The 18,233-nt window shown below is 32.8% G+C and overlaps 6 protein-coding genes across 11 annotated transcripts; 1 reads left to right on the forward strand and 5 right to left on the reverse strand.

Annotated features, from left to right (window-relative positions):
- Positions 1-205: 205 nt before the first annotated feature.
- Positions 206-1,589, reverse strand: Tpx-3 (thioredoxin peroxidase 3). Its single transcript, XM_034322963.2, has 3 exons — positions 1,193-1,589; positions 819-1,042; positions 206-744 (listed from the first exon to the last, which is right to left on the reverse strand). Exons 1-3 carry the CDS (start codon positions 1,235-1,237, stop codon positions 285-287), a joined length of 729 nt encoding a protein of 242 aa, XP_034178854.1. The 5' UTR covers positions 1,238-1,589; the 3' UTR covers positions 206-284.
- Positions 1,590-1,754: 165 nt separating this feature from the next.
- On the reverse strand, positions 1,755-4,911 carry Nelf-A (Negative elongation factor A). The gene is made up of 6 exons (XM_034322958.2): positions 4,663-4,911; positions 3,875-4,307; positions 3,378-3,791; positions 3,105-3,301; positions 2,925-3,024; positions 1,755-2,847 (listed from the first exon to the last, which is right to left on the reverse strand). Exons 1-6 carry the CDS (start codon positions 4,894-4,896, stop codon positions 2,615-2,617), a joined length of 1,611 nt encoding a protein of 536 aa, XP_034178849.1. The 5' UTR covers positions 4,897-4,911; the 3' UTR covers positions 1,755-2,614.
- Positions 4,912-5,798: 887 nt separating this feature from the next.
- On the forward strand, positions 5,799-7,683 carry p53. Of its 2 annotated transcripts, none has more exons than XM_034322962.2 (3): positions 5,799-6,011; positions 6,102-6,321; positions 6,395-7,683. In XM_034322962.2, the coding sequence occupies exons 1-3, from the start codon at positions 5,929-5,931 to the stop codon at positions 7,118-7,120; spliced, it is 1,029 nt and encodes a 342-aa protein (XP_034178853.1). In that variant the 5' UTR covers positions 5,799-5,928; the 3' UTR covers positions 7,121-7,683. The 2 variants fall into 2 exon arrangements, with proteins under 2 accessions (XP_034178853.1, XP_076546863.1); XM_076690748.1 differs by having other exon boundaries at positions 5,800-6,011; positions 6,248-6,321.
- LOC117603630 (uncharacterized) lies at positions 7,442-9,594 on the reverse strand. 3 transcript variants are annotated; one of them, XM_034322961.2, is made up of 5 exons: positions 9,458-9,594; positions 8,946-9,168; positions 8,656-8,869; positions 7,761-8,591; positions 7,442-7,681 (listed from the first exon to the last, which is right to left on the reverse strand). In XM_034322961.2, exons 2-5 carry the CDS (start codon positions 9,131-9,133, stop codon positions 7,442-7,444), a joined length of 1,473 nt encoding a protein of 490 aa, XP_034178852.1. In that variant the 5' UTR covers positions 9,134-9,168; positions 9,458-9,594. The 3 variants fall into 3 exon arrangements, with proteins under 3 accessions (XP_034178852.1, XP_034178851.1, XP_034178850.1); XM_034322960.2 differs by lacking the exon at positions 9,458-9,594 and adding an exon at positions 9,303-9,414; XM_034322959.2 differs by lacking the exon at positions 9,458-9,594 and having other exon boundaries at positions 8,946-9,192.
- Positions 9,595-10,033: 439 nt separating this feature from the next.
- Positions 10,034-10,941, reverse strand: LOC117603633 (oxysterol-binding protein-related protein 11). The gene is made up of 2 exons (XM_034322965.2): positions 10,500-10,941; positions 10,034-10,387 (listed from the first exon to the last, which is right to left on the reverse strand). Exons 1-2 carry the CDS (start codon positions 10,732-10,734, stop codon positions 10,035-10,037), a joined length of 588 nt encoding a protein of 195 aa, XP_034178856.1. The 5' UTR covers positions 10,735-10,941; the 3' UTR covers position 10,034.
- Positions 10,942-11,112: 171 nt separating this feature from the next.
- vret (vreteno) lies at positions 11,113-17,213 on the reverse strand. Of its 3 annotated transcripts, none has more exons than XM_034322957.2 (16): positions 17,091-17,213; positions 16,266-16,344; positions 16,020-16,068; positions 15,574-15,851; positions 15,297-15,482; positions 15,093-15,225; positions 14,834-15,000; positions 13,456-14,745; positions 13,171-13,384; positions 12,926-13,099; positions 12,724-12,838; positions 12,456-12,643; positions 12,143-12,377; positions 11,898-12,064; positions 11,578-11,818; positions 11,113-11,494 (listed from the first exon to the last, which is right to left on the reverse strand). In XM_034322957.2, the coding sequence occupies exons 2-16, from the start codon at positions 16,313-16,315 to the stop codon at positions 11,349-11,351; spliced, it is 3,633 nt and encodes a 1,210-aa protein (XP_034178848.2). In that variant the 5' UTR covers positions 16,316-16,344; positions 17,091-17,213; the 3' UTR covers positions 11,113-11,348. The 3 variants fall into 3 exon arrangements, with proteins under 3 accessions (XP_034178848.2, XP_034178845.2, XP_076546862.1); XM_034322954.2 differs by lacking the exon at positions 17,091-17,213 and adding an exon at positions 16,942-17,086; XM_076690747.1 differs by lacking the exon at positions 17,091-17,213 and adding an exon at positions 16,477-16,743 and having other exon boundaries at positions 11,114-11,494.
- Between the last annotated feature and the right edge of the window lie 1,020 nt (positions 17,214-18,233).

Raw genomic sequence — 18,233 nt, forward strand, 5'->3', positions numbered from 1 at the left:
TTACTTTCAATCCGGCCACCACAAACCCTTGTGCTCTTTGCTTTTGATTGAAGAGACCGAGTATACCCTCGCCCTTGCTACAATAATCTTACCCTATGATGGACTCGATTGCGTGCACATCCATGCAACGTATGACCAAAAAAAAGATTTAAAAAATTAAATAAATGAAAATTAGAAAGAAAGAATGATATTTCAGGTATTTCTATTAATATTTTACTTATATTATATTACATTACAATGCATTATACAATATTTGTTCGTAAAAAAGAATTCACAGTCGACGTTTAATTTACTGATTCGAAATATTCCTTGCTATCCTTTGGATTTGGCTTGATGGTTTTAGAATCTGGCTGCCAATTGGCAGGACAAACTTCTCCATGTTTTTCAACAAACTGGAATGCCTTGATTAGTCTCAATGTTTCATCCACGCTTCTTCCCACTGGCAAATCATTTACACTAAGTTGCTTCAATATTCCCTCTTTGTCTATGATGAATAGACCTCGTAAGGAAATTCCAGCATCTTGAATGAGGACATTGTATCTGGCTGATATTTCTTTATTGAAATCACTGAGAAGAGGATAACCCAAATCTCCACCTAATCCTCCTTGTTTTCTTGATGTATTAATCCATGCTAAATGACTGAAATGGGAATCTGTAGAAACTCCAATCACTTGTGTATTTAAAGCTTTGAACTCTGAGATTTTTTCGCTAAACGCTATTAATTCAGTGGGGCATACAAATGTGCTACAAATAAAATGTTAGGATTATTTTCAAAATAATAGCGGCAAATTTTTAACTACTATAAATTGACAACTTACAAATCTAAGGGATAAAAGAAAAGAACAACATATTTTCCCTTATAGTCGCTCAGTTTTATTTCTTTGAAGTCACCATTGACTACAGCAGTCCCAGAAAAATCTGGTGCAGGTTTCTGAACCTGTGGTCGATCAGAAAGAAGCTTGGAACTAAAGGAAAAGTTACGAGCATGTTCTAACAATATTGGATTCCTAGTATTCACAGAAGTTGATGCTGTGGTAAAGACCTGTAAATGTAACATGCATATAATTATACTTACGACTGCATAAACATTAATTAAAAGGAAAAATAAACTTTGAAAAATCTTTCTCTTTCACGATTCACGCGTTCCAATAAACTAAATAAATCGTTACCTTTCTTAGGTTAAATAACTTACCGCTTTACAAGCTCGAGGGCTCAAAGACACTAGTAGTCGAAGCATTATTAATATACGAATTATTGATAAACGCCCACACAAAAATATTCAAATAGAAAAAAAGTGTCACTCTTAGAAATTGCAGAATTACTCCTCTGAACAGTGAATATTGAACACAAAGATTTTTGCGTTCAACACTCGTAAAGGTTATATAACTCACTTTTCATACAAGTAGAACATTTTAATAAAAGACAATGCAGAAAACCTCTGATAACATAATGTTTGCTTCAACTTCACTTATGTTTATTTATTAATTTATTAAAAAGAGATTCTTAAATATCAGCAGTTGCCTTTTTTAAAATTGCGTTTCTTGAAAAATATTGGGGAAGGGTCGAACTTTGGAATCGAATGGAATCGAAAATACTTCGATATATCTATCTATCGTATCGAAACAGTATCGATAATACATCGAGATATCAGGCTGTGAGGAGCGTTTAATTAGATTTAAAATTAGTCAATAAAACCATATTTTATTCAAATAACAATGTTATAAGTTTATATACTTTTTTTATATATATATATATAAATTCAACTTACGATCATTACATTTAAATTAAAAATGTTTGGTTTCTCCTACAATGCGAAATATCACACTATTCATTGTTAAACAGCATTTAACTCTTTAATTAAATAATAACTGATTAGAAAATTTATTCATTGTTGGTGAAACCAGATACGCGTTAGAAATCGATTTTTATTTCTAACATTTGAAACTAAACTGAGATTGACATTAAACGTTACCTCCAATTAAAAAAAGAAAAAAATGCAAGTCCGTTACTCGGTCGCACTTTGATTTTGAAGAATGAAAATAAAGTATACAATTGCTCCTTGCATGTATCTTTAGGGTGATAACTTTTTTCCGTTTTCAACGTTGCAATTTTAATTTGTACAGTACTGAGCATGGTAGGCTTCCCCAGGGAAAATGGCAATGCCCCGGACTCCCATAGGTTTGCACGGGTACCCGAGTTCCGGATCCTTTTCGGAGGCCTCCCCTTTCTCGGGCTTCCAGGGTCTAGATCCTCCCGGGAGGACGATGAGGTGGAGGACCCCATGTACTTTTAATAATGATTATAATTACTATTTTAATAATATCATCAAAATTAAGGTTTTAAAAATTCCTGCTCCTTCTATATCGTCATTTTCCCTATGGAAGCTTACTTTGATCGATACAGTACGATCGTATTTCCAAGCTTAGTTAGAGAAACATTGTATACAAATCTATTTACTTTATACAGGATACACAGACCGCGTACAGTACCCATGCGTACTGAAATTTTTCCTCTATCCATAGAAACTGAATTTTTAAAAAAATCACCATCCAAACAGCGACAGAAATATTGACATATGTAACCATAATTTGACAACAATTTCTTTCTCTGTTCTTTAATTGGAAGCCGTAGCAGTTGCAGTTGGCGCAGGTGTTGTAGTAGACGTAGATTCCTCTGTAACGATTCGTCGATTTTTTTTTATCCTCTTCCATTCGCCATTTGTGTAATTCATTTGGAAGTGTGTTTCAACTAACATTGGTACGGTTGTTCCGTCTGGTTGAGTCACTTCTTCTATGTTTTCCGAAAGCATTACCGTGACTATGTTACCAAGTTTTGGACATGGATTATCTATTCGAACAATAATAGTCACGATTAACCTTATGTACATTGAAAGATATTCGGTAACTGCAAAAGTAAACACATACCTCTAGATCCTGCCATGAAACCTAATATAAGAGCTTTCTCTGGACGAGTTACTTTGTTGGCTGTTCTAAACATCTCTTGTGCTTCTAACATTTGCTCGCGCTGAAAGTATAATAAATAAATGAATGATTTTCCATATTTCCTCTGATACTTCTTGTTATATCGTAAGTGCTTTCACATACCGTAAGAGAAAGACCCTTTCTTGTATTTGCAGCTGCGTTAGCAGGTTGTGCGGTGGTTTGTATACGAATTTGCGTAACTGTTTGAGGTGGTCTGACCGTTTGCACTCCAACAGGTGTACTTTCAACTGGTGTAATGACAGTTGGTGTTGCAACAGGTAAAACTGTACTTGGTGTCGTAGGTGTACTTGATGTTGTAGCTGTGTAATATAAATTGAATATTTTTCATACATAACGCACACTAACGATATTATCTACATATATATGTAAACATACGAGTTACGGGAGTAGTTACTACTGATACTCCGCTTGGAGTAGTAGGTGTTGCATAAGACTGTACAGATACAACAGGAGTAATTGGAGTTGCAGGTGGATTGATTGAAGTTAATCCTTGAGCATATTCTGGAGTTGTTGATGTTTCTGTAGTAGTAGTTGTTGTTGTTGCAGCAGCAGCTGCCGCTGCTTGAGCTTCTGCAACCTTTTTCTGTTGCTCCTCTAATTCCATCATTCTCTTTCGTTTCTTTGCCTGAGCATATCCTAAAGGTTGCTCATTAATATCTAATAGTTTAATACCACCATCTTTACGCATTCTGTTACTGAGCGGTGTCCTTGTAGACATCGAGGAGCTTGTGAGAGATGGAGATCGAAAACCACTTGTGGGAACTCTACTAGGAATACCTTTTAAAGGTGCTGAAAACCATGCGTAATGTTGTAACATAACTTTTCTTCTATTCTTATTAAATAGAATAAAATAATTATACATGTAAACTTACTAGTGTCTGTCATTTTTCTGGGCATTCCTCTACTTCTTACAGGCACTGTAGGAGCAGTACTCTTTTTTAAATTGCTAGCTGCATCAGTACTCTTTTGAAGCAACTCTGCTCTTAATGCAGCACTTTTTGGTTTCCTCTTTAAAGTAAAGTGTTTAACTGGTGCAGGTTGTTGACCAACTACTGATGTAAGCGCAGTCTTATTAAGGTAATGACATTCTAATGGAAGCATAGCTGGATCATTTTGCTTTTTCAATAGCTTTCGAAGATCATTGACTAGCTCTCCAAAAATAGGTCTATGTTCATCTAGATCTGTGATGTCTGTATTTAAAGAACCAGTTGATGGAAAGGTTTTCATCGCTTCGGATAACATTGACACCCATAATTCACTATCCAATGATGCCACTTCAATGATTTCTTCCAACTCAACGCGCCACTACACAATTTATTAGAATTACAGATTATAAATCCAAATTATAAAAACATGTTTAGAATACAATATGTAATATTCTTATCAGCCATTCAATTTTTAAAAGCACCAACTACCATTTATAAATTTAAATACCATTCCCTTGTGTACAAAATATTGGCCATAGTATACACGATTATTTACTAAACATTTCAAAAACATAATGTTGAAATAAAGAGACGAGTCTATAATGCGTACAAAAATATAATAAAACGTTTTCTATTAAAATTGTCATTGCAAATTTCTTCATTTGTATGTTAAAAAAAATATGTTCTTCAAAATTCACGCGCCTAAAATACTTGCAATAAACAAACTGCTTTACCTCCTCGACATTCCGTCTTGGTATGTGAAAAAATGAAAGAAGTAATTTGAGTTTAACTTGTGTTTGAAGGTCTGGAAAACAATCTTTAATGTTCCGTAGTACTTCTGCGTTAAGTTGCGAACAAATTGAACTTCCCGTCCAGCTATCATTTGACGTTCCAAGCTTGTTATGAAGCCACAACGACGTATCACTGTCCCTCACATTCGCCATATTGGAGTCGTTTGTTTCATGCATTTGACGTACATTACCGTGGCGCGCCACATGTTATTCCCGCCATAAAATAACGTGACACAATTCATGTAATATATAAATTGTAGATATTGTACTCGGCTGCAAGAAATGTGTTCACTACAAATTATTTATAGTAAATCGAAGTATAATTTCCTACTCCTTTGAAATCTATGATATTGAAAGCCACTTCATTATCCTTATAAAATAGTATAATTGTTGTATACTAAAAAATATGTGTATTGAAAACATCCCCCTGTGGCTCGGGGGGTTTAGAATACGGCTATGGTATCCCCTGCCTGTCGTAAGAGGCGACTAAAAGGGGTCACACAAACGCATACACACACGTACACACGCACGCACACGCTCACGCACACACACACACACACTGATTCAAGCGAAAAAGATGAGCAGACTTTAAAAGTATGAATCGAGTGCAAGATTTAAAAGTATGGACAAAGAACAGAAAAATAAAATTTAAAAATGCGCGGGGTTTGGGGTTGGCAGGGCTGCCAACGCATCCCCGAAGGCGCGCGGTCGAAAGCGTTGGGTGGACAACCTGGAGACAGAAAAATCTTTTTGGGTGATTTTGGGCGAAAAAAAAAATTTTGGGGCGAAATTCGTGGTATGGTATGAGGAATGATGTGAAAATTAACTACAATTTTACGGAAAGAAAATTAATAATAATGAATGCATGGTCAGTATTGTTTAATTATGTACTTATACATATAGCTATCGTAGCATACACGTGTCATTTAGGTGTATGCGAAAGGTAACGTAGCATAGCATGCCGTTAGTTGATAGGGTTGATAGCATGCGATAATTGAGATGGCGCTTAAATCAGTTTCTGTTCGGCCTAATTTTCGATGAAACGTTGACTGTTTTACCAACGCGGAATTCGGAGTTCGGCCTCGATGCTCGCATCGCCTTAACAAAGGATTTTCCCGCGGATACAAATGGCGTCTTTTTAGCGCAACGTGATTTTTGTTTGTTGTCGATTTGTTGCAACATAAAGTTGGCAAAGATAAATTTCGAAAAATGACCAATACGAATGGATTTTCAGATTCACAAGAATCTGCTCTGCTTGGTGAAGAAGAGTATAAAGAACTGGAAAAAGAACTGTAAGAAATATAATTTCATTACAAAATATTTGTATTCGTATTATTTTAATCTCTTTTTTTTAAACGTGTAACACATATTTTATTACCCAGTGATTTTATACCCGCGTTTTGGACACAAAACGTAAGTGAGACCAAAGTAGAAGAAAAATATGATGTAATTTTAACAGAATATTTAGAAGAAGAAAAACAAATGGGGGATGATGAACAGTACTTTCAACCTGAAACATCTATTCCAGTAAAAGAAGAATTTCCGGGTCGTCATAACTTTCAAGTTTCTCTGGCTAATCAAGATTCAAGTAAACATTGGGTTGTAAGTATAGAATTAAATTATTAATTTATTACATATCCTAATGACTTAAATATGTCTTTTTTATTTTATACAGTACTCTCAGACATTAAAAAAAGTGTTCATTAACATGGAAGAAACGTTACCCTTGCGATTTAAATGGGAGCCACCAATAGATGGTTTTCTTTTGCGTACTGCCATGGTTTTTAGTTTAGATCAATACGCTAGCGACCCAGTTAGAAGGTGTCATAATCACATGGCACCAAACAATTCAAGTAATAGAGATATAGATCCTAGAGTAATTAAACATGTTATTCGTTGCACAGATCATATGAGCATGTATGAGGAAAGGAATGAACATTTGTCTATAGTAACACCCCTTCATACTCCACAACCTGGTTCACAGTATGTGCCAGTGGGTTTTAAGTTTTTATGTAAAAATAGTTGCCCGTCTGGTATGAATCGTAGACCTACAGAATTGATTTTCACTTTAGAAGATCGTAAGAGAAAAGTATTAGGTAGAAGAAGACTTCCTGTTAGAGTTTGTAGTTGTCCAAAAAGAGATAAGAAAAAGGAAGAAGCAGAAATAGTTGATGCACAACCTGATTTAAAGAAAAGAAAACTTTGTATGTCAGTTGGAAAAAAAATGATGCCTTCGTGTGATACTCATGTATTCAGTGTTCAGTTAAATATAGTTGGCAAAGAAAATTATTTGGCAGTATTAAAGTATGCATATGACATTATGGCAGGTCAAGCTTCCCGAACTGGACAATTTGAATTTTTTAAACCATACATGGACGATATATTACGTAAAACTCCGTGATGCATATTTGTATGAATTTTATCTTTCATATGATCTTATGTGCCTTAAAAAAGGAAAATATTTTATATGTTTTAATGTTATCTATTTGTATACCTTACGAATTTAACATGCATGCCTTAATTAATAATGCATTTTATTCCATGTTGATTTAACATGGGATTATACTTTTCTATATTACATGCAATTTATAATGCATGCTAATATTTACTTAAGTATTCTTTTATTAACATTGTGATACTTCGACATTTTTATATTAAAATATAAATTTGTTAATAATAATAAATAAATAATTGTATTATTTTCTCAGATAAGATATGTATTTTATACTCCCAGTTGTTCATATGAGTGACATTCTCTTAATTGAATGTTCAGTGTGTGCAACAGTAAAGTATTTGGCAGAGGTGCAATATGTTGTGGTGTTAATATCGTTGGATTCACGAGACTTACAACATTTCTTCTCATCTTTATTTCAGTACCGTTTTCTCCTTGGCCATGTAAAATCCATTCCCATACAATTTTGTCTCCTATGGCACTACTTATCCAAACAATTTCTCGTTCACACTACATGTCAATAATTTACAGTATTAATTTCCTTATAAAAACTTATTAAACAATTTTTTATCAAATTAAGGAAACATACCTGAAAGAAAAAAACATCTTCACTGTAATGTAATATATAAACAGCTTCAGAACCAAATGGGAGTGGAAATGGAAGTTTTATGTGAACAGAATAAAAATGTACTTGTGGTAATTCATGATTTACGCTTAAATGTTCTAACACTGTGTCAGATGTTATAATATCTTTACAGCCACTTTGTTTTGCAAGAGGACACGATATTTGCATAGAGGACACAGAATTCATAGAACCTCCCCAAACAGGTGTAGCAGATACACTTGATATTAAACTGGTAGTGCTGGATGTTGCAGTTGAATAAATTTGTAAAGGTTCATTAATATTTTTCGTTGTATCCTTTGATAGTTCTCCGGTGCTTGCAGATTTTACACGATCGTGTAAATTTAAACAGTCATGGAAATTGCTTGATTTTCCTTTGTTCGCATTTAATGTTTCATTAGAAGTTGTTATTAAATTATCTGCTGAAGCAGCTTTCTCCATTCCAATACGAAACAATTTAGTCAATAATAACTGACGCGCTTTTGAATTTACACTGTTATTATCCTTTCCAGTTACTGGTACTGACGTTTTCTTTTTACATTTACCAAAAAGACGATCTCGAAGACTTTGTGTACGACGTTCTACGTTAGCAGGTATATCGTTCATATTAAAAACGTCACGAAATATCTTATGAAGTTTATCTGCAAGCAAACATCTGCCTTGACCTAATCTTACTCTACAAATTGGACAACGAGGTGTCCTTGAACGACATTCGACGCAAATGATGTGACCATGGACACACTGGGAGACTGGAGGCAGTGAACTTTCCAAACAAACTGGACATTCTAATACTCGTACCTGAAAAGATACAATGATTAATATTATTTATAAAGTGATTATTTCATAAAATTTAATTACACACAACTCCAGATAGTGCATTTGCAAGTTTACTGGCTACTTCTGGAAGTGGTCCTTTTATAGCAATTCCCGATTCGTCTTGGTTTTCATCATTAATATTCCTCCACACAAATAGTTTTATATTATCTTGTTGATGTTGTTGAATTAATCCAGCAATCTGCTTTACTTTTAATCCTATTAAATCTTGTCCATCAATACTTATTAAACAATCACCAGCTCTAAAAAATAATGTAACGCTTCGTTTGAATATACATAAAATTTGTAACAATTATTTATGACTTAGGTCAGTCTTACCTGAGCCCGGCTACATTAGCAAAGCTGCCGGTTTCAACGTAGCTTACCCATGGATAGGGATCCCACTTTGATTTTGTAAGATGAAATCCATAAGATTTGTCGTTTGCTTTAGCTTCCTTTACATTTGCCAACATTACACAAATTTTTCCGATAATCGGTGAATCAGTTAAGGTATCTTCTTCTGTCATATATATTTTAATGCCTGCTGCTTCAATTAACAATTCTGAAGCAGATACAACGGACATGATTTCTTTCCAAATTTCGTTTTATTTCTTACAATTTATATATTCAATTATAATCGGTATTTGAAATAATCATGAGACATCGATTCAACATAAACTTAGAACTTTTTTGTACCATTTCACACAGTTTGATCTTTTATCATAATCATTCTAACAATTATATAGATGTAAATTTTTATATTGGACGAGTAAATCCTGTGATCTTTACGTGGATCACGCTATATTGAAACTGATCGAATCTGTTCTCTAAGCAAGGTAAAAGTTTCTTACTTGTTCACCTTCACCTAATTTCGTATCCTTGACATTTATTCCAAGATGAACATGTAGTTTTGTTACTTCCTTTTTTACTTTAAAAATGATGATACAAATGAGATCAATATTTTTCCTTCATTGTACCTTTCAGTGATTAATAAGTGCATATTGGAATACCTTTTTTCTTTATTAATTTGTATACACATAATAATCGCAAATACTTGCTCATTTCTAAGATAATAATATTGAATTAGAGCACTCTATATCTAGTTGTAATGTATGTATAGATATATTATTACGTTATCTCTTTATATAATTTAAATGTAAAGGTATTGAAAAGTCTTTAACATGTAGCATTATAATTATCTTTAAAAGTGTTACAAACATTGTAACTATTTGTTTCTATCTAATATTTTAATCAGAAGGCAAACTCTCCCATATAACTGACTTTGGAAGAACATATAATTGGATTGTCAGTAAGAGATTTAAAATAAATTCTATATGAATTAATTGAAATGCATTTGATAACTTCAGATAATTACCGATAAAAAAATTTCTTTAAGTCTTTTATAAATAATAATGAAATTTGTAATAACTATTGATATAATATATTAAGACATTGATTTAATGTGTGCAATGTAGTATGCGCTGTTGCTTTAAGAACTAGTAAGTCAGGATCCAGATTTAAACTTGAACTTTCAATAGTTTGTGCTAATGCAACATTATGTTTTTCCACTTTACTTAATTGTTCCTGACAATTAGCAAAAGCATCTAAAACTTCCAGTTTAGCAACTGGATTTCTATTGGAGTTGGTAGAATGTTCTCTTGGAGGTAAAGGAGGATGGCTGCTGGCTATGGCCCTAGTATACATTTCTGTAACAGCTCGTAGCTTATCAACCCATTCCTGACGAGCACGAGCATCTGTTGCTCTTAGTTTAATCATATCACCTGCATTAATGTATAAATATTATATTTTTATGATCATACTATCTAAGGTCATAAAACAATGCTATGTATTCTACTATACTTCATTATATATTAGCTAATATATTTTAAATACCTGTAGCAGAATTGACAGTAAAGGTATTAGAATCTTCATCACTTGGTGCAATTACTGCACCAGCTAAATATATTGAACATCGTGGTCGTTGATTTTTCTCAGATTCACTAAGAAAATAATGTAATTCACCAGTTTCGGGACTAAGAATAAACCAACGGTATTGCCATCCTTTCATAGCATTAGTATATTTATGTAATAAACCCTCATAGGGGTGTCTGATTTGAACGTTCATCATTTATTCTCTCTAATACTGTTTGGAAGCCTCGTATTGTTTAAACCAGACAGTTGCTTACAGCAATCTGTCATCCGAACTGACATAAGGAAGGTTAGTCACACCGACGTAAAATAGGTTAGAGATTAAACTGTATAATCAAATGCAAATATTTATGGTTGAATAACCTATTAACTGACTTTAATAAAGGAACGTTTAAGGAAAATAGGATTATCATGACCCCTGACTTCGTGTTTAATTAATATTTTAAAAACGTTGGACATTGTTTTTATTTTGTGTTTATTTTCACTTATGCAATTTGGTAATACAAAATATAAACATACACTTTTTTGTATTGAAACGTTGTATAAAACTTCTCTTTAGAAATAAAGAATTACTTATTAAAAATAATAGTTCGTGGAAATAAAATATTAATTAATAAGAATAAGATCGATACAGTCTTCAAAAAATAAATTGTTACTTTTATATATCTAACATAAGTAGAAAATAACAATTTCTGCTTAATAGTAGTAAATTGTTAAAATACAAAAATGTATTCTTAAGATACTAACTAAACTCTGTTAACTTCTTGAATAGTATAAACCTGATTTTATAGCTTTTATCAATTTGTTTTAAAGTCATGGTAACTCCACCTTATATATACCAGCTGTTTCATCACATTCAACAATTTTTACTTTAATACAAGCAGAAGGAAGTAACATTTCAGAGACTTTTTTCTCTACTTCGAAAGAATATCGGCCATTTTTGTCAGTCGGTCCTGCATCTGTAAAATCGGATGATAATATAAGTATGTGTAACTATTAATTTTCAAAAAAATATATATATTATAATAAACTTTATACTTACTAATAATATGACAAATACTTGCAAGTGCATCAGGGACCATAAAATCTTTTGGCATAAGACGTATATTTTTATGATCAACACTTTCAACATTACCAAAGTCGATAAAGAAAACAGAACTTGTTGTAAGCGTTTCACTACGACAGAGGCAAGTTGCGCGATACCAGTCATCTTCATAAAGAGCAAGACAAAGCTCTTTCTCGCGAGGAATATAGTAATCGCTTGATTCACAATATGCTTTTGTCTTTAATAACAATAAATATGCGTATATACATGCACTAAAATATATAACAAGCATAATAGAAATTTAAAATATATATTACCAGTTTAGGCATTACATCGTAAACATGGTTTGTTAAGTAATAATCTAATGGGCATATTGCATATTTGTAACCTTCCTCAATAGTAACTAATACAAGAACGTCAACAGTGTCTCCGACATTCCCTAAGCTGACAACATTTATATCATTTATCATATAACATGTTTTATCTGTAACAAGTTGTTATCAATTTTAATAATATTTGTATATCGATATCAAATTAAATTTTATTAATTTATTATAATTACCTTTTTCGGCAGTCTCCTTTGTCGGTGGTTTGAGCATTTCACTTACTTTTTTATTAATACTGCTTCCATCTTGATTTTTAAGATACACACCATCTTTAGAAGGTATACCATCAAATGTACATATTAAAGGAACATCAAATCCTACCAAAGAACTGAGATAATTGCTCACTTCGTTTGTCATAGGAATATCTCGAGGAACATCTTTTAAAATGATCTTGGCTGTGCAAGATCGCATCTTTTGGGACATATTTGTAATATGTAGAGTGCTTTGAATGATACTATACTATTAGACATATATTATGTAATAACATACCTGTTTTAAATCATTGTTTAAAACTTTAAGTTTCTTTACGTTCACAACTTCTGTATTTCCGAAATCAATATAAGAAATTGCAACTTTATCATCCTGTACTTTAGTGACAATCGCTCGATAATAATTTTCATCAAGATACTGAGCTATTACCATTTGTCCAACAACCGGTAATTCTTTTAAGTATGGAGCTGATACAAAAAAAACACATTTTATCTTATGGAAATTAATCTTACATTTAGTTTATATTATACTATGAATCATTACGTACATGTTTGAGCACACTTTGCAACATTTTGCATAATGTAATTATAATGTTCTAATTCTGGAGTGCTTAAAGATCGAGCGAATAAAAAATTATGACTTCGGAAAGCAGTTAAGCATACCTGGAATTATCATTTTTATAAAGAACTATATTTTTTAGTATACTAAATTGCACCATTTTTAACGTAAAGTATAATCAATATTCATACCTCGGATCCACTTTTTAATTCAGCATATTGTAATCCTTTCTGCTCAGGCATTGGTATCCAAGGCTTTACAATAGCTTTTACTTTATCTTGTTCTTTAGTAATTTCTATTTCTATTTCCTCCGGTTTTTTATCAGTTTTTTGTCCTATCACTTTAAATTCATATTGATCACCTTCCTGCAAATTGTAATTTATAGTACTGAAGAAAAACAATGTGTGACATGTATAACGCATATCTTTGAACTTACATTAAATTTGTATTTAACATCAGTTACTTTACACACTGCACCAAATGCACAAATATTCAAAAACTGTTCAGTACATGGCACAGTTTTCGTAATTGTCGCCATTCTACCTTCATCTATTATAGCCATTTTTAATGGAGATTCAAGGGATAAAACATATCCTCTAAGCCAATCGCCATCAAGCCTTTGCCCACATATTAAATCTCCTATCTGTGGTCTAACAATTTAATAGTTCACAGTATTAACACTATTTTATAAAAGTACTTATACATTAATCAATAATATTACCTATGAACTGAGTTTTCTACTGTGTCTGCACACATTGCAGGTAAGTCATTTAAGAGTTTCTCATAATTGGATGTTGCACTATGTGGTAATAACGTAATACTGTAAATATTCTGACTTAATTCTGCATGAATTTCTAAAATACCTGTTTCTCCAACAAACACGGTATTCACCACATTTTTCAGGTTGTTTAAAAGGCTTGATGTTTTATCGTTAATAGGAACTTTTTGTAAATCTGGAGTTTTATCATTAGGTTTTATAGTAGTTAAATTATCCGTCATCGAAGCATTTTTTGGAATTACATCTAATGTTGATGTATCGTTTTCTCCTTCAACTTCAATATTAATTACTTTATTCGAATCGACTGATATCATTTTAACCGCTATTATATCTTCATATTTGAGGTTTTTATATTTTTTGTTTGCCTTTTCTGATAAACGAAGTTTTGCACAAAATCTTGGAATATTCTTGTATTTATTAATTTCACGAAAATCGTTTGTTTCTACAATTTCATCATTACCGTAATCTATGTAATGTACTTTTGTAGGATTTAAAGCTGTAACTACAGCCCTATGCCAAACATTTTCATACTGAACAGCATACATATTACCGATTATTGGTTCCATTTTGGGGTTTTTTTCTGCTTCATCTTGTAACTTCGTCATCAGTTGTATAAGATCATTGTCATCTTCTACCTTCTGAATCCAAATTTCACGATCTAACTTTAAGATTACCCTTACATCAGTAAATTTAGATTTTGGTAAAAATGTATGTTTGGAAAAAGCTATATCTTCTTCCATCTTTTTCACATCATTTATACCAAAAGGTTGTAACCTTTTGGTGTGTTTTTCTAAGTTTTCATCATCATTGTCTTTTTCAAGTGGTTTCTTAGGCTGATTGATTGGATTTGACTGAGTATATTTATTATCAGTTTTGAATTTATTATCGACATCAACTTGTTTAGATTCGGTACTAATTCTATTATATGCAGGAGTTGTTATTTTTTCTTTTGCTTCATTTTTCTGATATGCATCATGTTGACCATTGGTATTGGTATGTATTTCCTTCAACGTATTATCATGTGTATTGTCATTAGAATCTACTACACTTGTGTTATTTTCATCTTCATCTTTTGCAATGGTATTAATACCTTCTTTTGAAGATGTTAATGCATTCATTAATTTCTTCGGTTGTCGAAGAGGCATTTGAATACGGGAGATATTTCTAGAAGGCGTCTGCTCTTCATTCGATCGTGATACAGGGGTAGAATACTCTGGTAGCGGCACTAACATTCTAATAATAAGATACAAAATCGAGAAATGTTAAAAAATATATGCAAAGTTTCGGTGAGATAAATGAATATGTAAAAGAGAATGCTTACGGAATATCTTGACATTCAGTTTTATGTTGTGCCCAATCAGCAACTTGACAGCTTTTACTACAGTAAAAACTATGACATCTTTCACAACTAAATTTTGATTTCCTAGAACATTTTTTGCAATTCCCAATTGCAGTTTGTAACACATCTTTGCCATATTCATACAACCCCTGTTAAATCAAATTGTAACTTATAGTCTTAAATTTTTATTAAAATATTACTATAGAATATCTTTCTCTGAATTCATTAATATGTCACTTACATTAGTACGTTTTTCATGTACTTTATGAATATGATTCTGAACTTCAGGCTCAGGACATGGGATTTCATACATTGTATAACCTCTGCCTAATGAAACATGTCTCTTTCCATCTTGTGTAATGGTTAACTGTCCTCTAAAATGTTTTTAAATATATGTACATTCAGAAAATGTTTAACATATATTCTATATAATTTTTAATAATACCTTGTCCATAATGTATTGGTATTTCCATAAGGTTCTGCATTTTCATATGGATTATATGTATATGGATCTACAGGATATGGGTACAATAAATCAGTATCTGTTGTATATGTGTATGTAGGTAACTCTGAATTTGGTTCCACTTTTTTAAGTATATCTAAAAGCTTGCCCCGTCCTTTTGCTTGCAAACTGCATATATTTACAAATCGGTTTTCAATTTTCATGTGATTTATAAAAGTCCAGGTCATTAAAATGACTAAATTTATAAATATATACTTACGGTAAATTGTTTTCATATCTAACATTCCTTATATCTTTGCCATTATTTAATTCTGTAATATGCTCAGAATCAGATCTTTTTGGAAATTGAACTATGTTAGATGCTTTTTCATTTGCAAATGATACTTTCAAATGTAATGGTAATACATCATGTAAATCCTTGATAGCATTTTCAGCTTCACGATATGTATTATAAGTAATAAAAGCCCAACTGGCATTTGGACGATAAAAATGTCCTTTAACATCTCCATAGTGGTTGAAGATTTGCATTAAACCATTCTTTAAAATAACAATTAAATGATTTATAATGTATTATACATAGATATATATATAAATATTAATATTTATGTTACTCTTCAAATAGAAGATGAATAAAATGCAATATATTTTTGTAAATAACAAAATTTGTAATATGTAATTATAATAAAAGACAATGCTTTTACATACTTCATTTAATTCCTTGGGTAGGTTATTCACGTATAATGTAAATTCTCCGCTAAAAATAAACAAAAAATATATTTTATACATGTAGAACGATTATTTGCGATAACTACTTTAATTATTTAACAGATACACGTGACATGTAATAATCGTGTAACAAATAAAAAGCAAGGAAAGAATTAAAAATCATTTGTTCAGACACCAAATAATTAAATTCTTAACAATTAACTGTTACAAACATAATAATGTTACCTTTTAGATGTTGTATATTCCATTACTTTGTCAATTTCATAATGCGCCATCGTTTAATTTATTATTGGTACCCGATTGACTGTAATTATTTGTAAGATTTTGCATGAATAAATAAGAATAAAATATGAATGAAATAATAAGTATTAAATTAAAGAAGGTTTATATAAAAAATTATATATTATATAGAGAAAAAGATTTCAAAATAACTCACAATAAAAATCTCCGCGTGTTTTAATTGCAAAGTGAGGAAAATGCCGAATATTCACATCGGTTCACATATAAAAAGAATGCATAAATATGAATCATGATAGTGATATTCTGCATAAAATATGATAAAATTTTGATTGCAAACAAAAAGCCCAAGTCCTTATTTTGCACAAAAATTATAAATATACATATATATTTATATTACATTCGAATTATTTTATATATGTAATATGTTTTACGATGATACGAACATCGAAAACTTTACCGACAGTTTCTAGAAAAATCCCTAGACGCGAGTTCTCAAATTACGTCGTCATTTCTAAACAGAATGCAAAAAAATTAGAGGGACATGTCCAGGAGGCCCTAAAGAATTGTAGTCTAGTCCTTATATTACCCAAATCGTCAAAAAATTATAAAATATTGAAATTTATGTGTGTCAACCGTCAAGAAAATGACGAATCGGACTCACCAGCATCAATTTATTCGTAATATAAATATTTCTGTAAATCGTGTGTCCAAATGGGTGTCCAAACCAGACTACCATTCTTTGGGTCAGATAGAACAAAACGAGCATTCAAGGGATGATGTACAAGCCTCCAGGTAGAAAAATTTGTCCACCTTAATATGTCATTCCTTGTTAAGAATATTTTCGTATATTTATTCACAGGAGACACTTTCGTATTCGAGGAAGAATAAAACTGTTTCAACTAGTACGCCGCCCCCAAGGGTGAACGGAATTGTAACCTTTGGTGGGAAATAAAATAAGAATTAAGAATTTCTCAAGTAAGTAGTTCATTAATTATGCCTATATCTCTCACAAACCTGCTTTCTTTATATTTCTGCATCCCATATGTCTCTACATTCCTTACATCCCTCCATCCATTACATGCCAGCATTCCTTACATCCCCGCAACCTTTACATCCTGCGGAATTATCTACATCCCTGCATCCCTTATACCGCTCTTACCATTCATCCTTACATCCCTTACATTCCGAAACCAGACAGCAGAAAATTGTACCAAATTTAGTCTCCATTTTCAATGCCAGAGGGCGCTGATTCGACATCGAAAATTTAGTTCGAATTTTTGCCGCCAGGGGGCCAGAAATCTTGCACGCTGTAGTTCCTTTTTCCGCCGCCAGATGGCGCTGACTCGACGCCGAAAATTTAGTTCGAATTTTTGCCGCCAGGCGGCCAGAAACCTTGCAAGCTGTAGTTCCTTTTTCCACCGCCAGATGGCGCTGATTCGTCATCGAAAAATTAGTTGGAATTTTTGCCGCCAGAGGGCCAGAAATCTTGCAAGGTGTAGTTCCTTTCTCCGCCGCCAGGTGGCGCTGATTCGACATCGAAAATTTAGTTCCGATTTTTGCCGCCAGGCGGCCAGAAATTTTGCAAAATTTCAGTAAGGGATGCAGAGATGTAAAGGATGCCAATATGTGAGGAATGCAGGAATATAAGGGCTGCAGGGATGTAAGGAATGGGGCGGTATAAGGGATGCTGGGATTTAATCTGCAAGTCTGAAGCTTGGCCGCAAGGCCGCAAGGGGCCGGGGCTGGGGCCCTGACGGAGTTTGGTACATGGGGGATGGTCAAACCCTCCCCTGAGACTTGGCGCCTGTGCGTCAGGGGCGCGGGGGTCCTGGCGTGTTCGTCGGAGGTCCCGGGGCCATCTCTGTAGCCTCAGTGCAGGCTACCGAGGTGGCTTTAGTGGGTAAAAATCCCACACTGCATTCGGCCCCTCCCCAAGGGGGCTGGAGGACGACA

This window comes from Osmia lignaria, chromosome 11 (assembly GCF_051020975.1).
Source record: "Osmia lignaria lignaria isolate PbOS001 chromosome 11, iyOsmLign1, whole genome shotgun sequence".
In the NCBI taxonomy this organism is placed as follows: domain Eukaryota; kingdom Metazoa; phylum Arthropoda; class Insecta; order Hymenoptera; family Megachilidae; genus Osmia; species Osmia lignaria.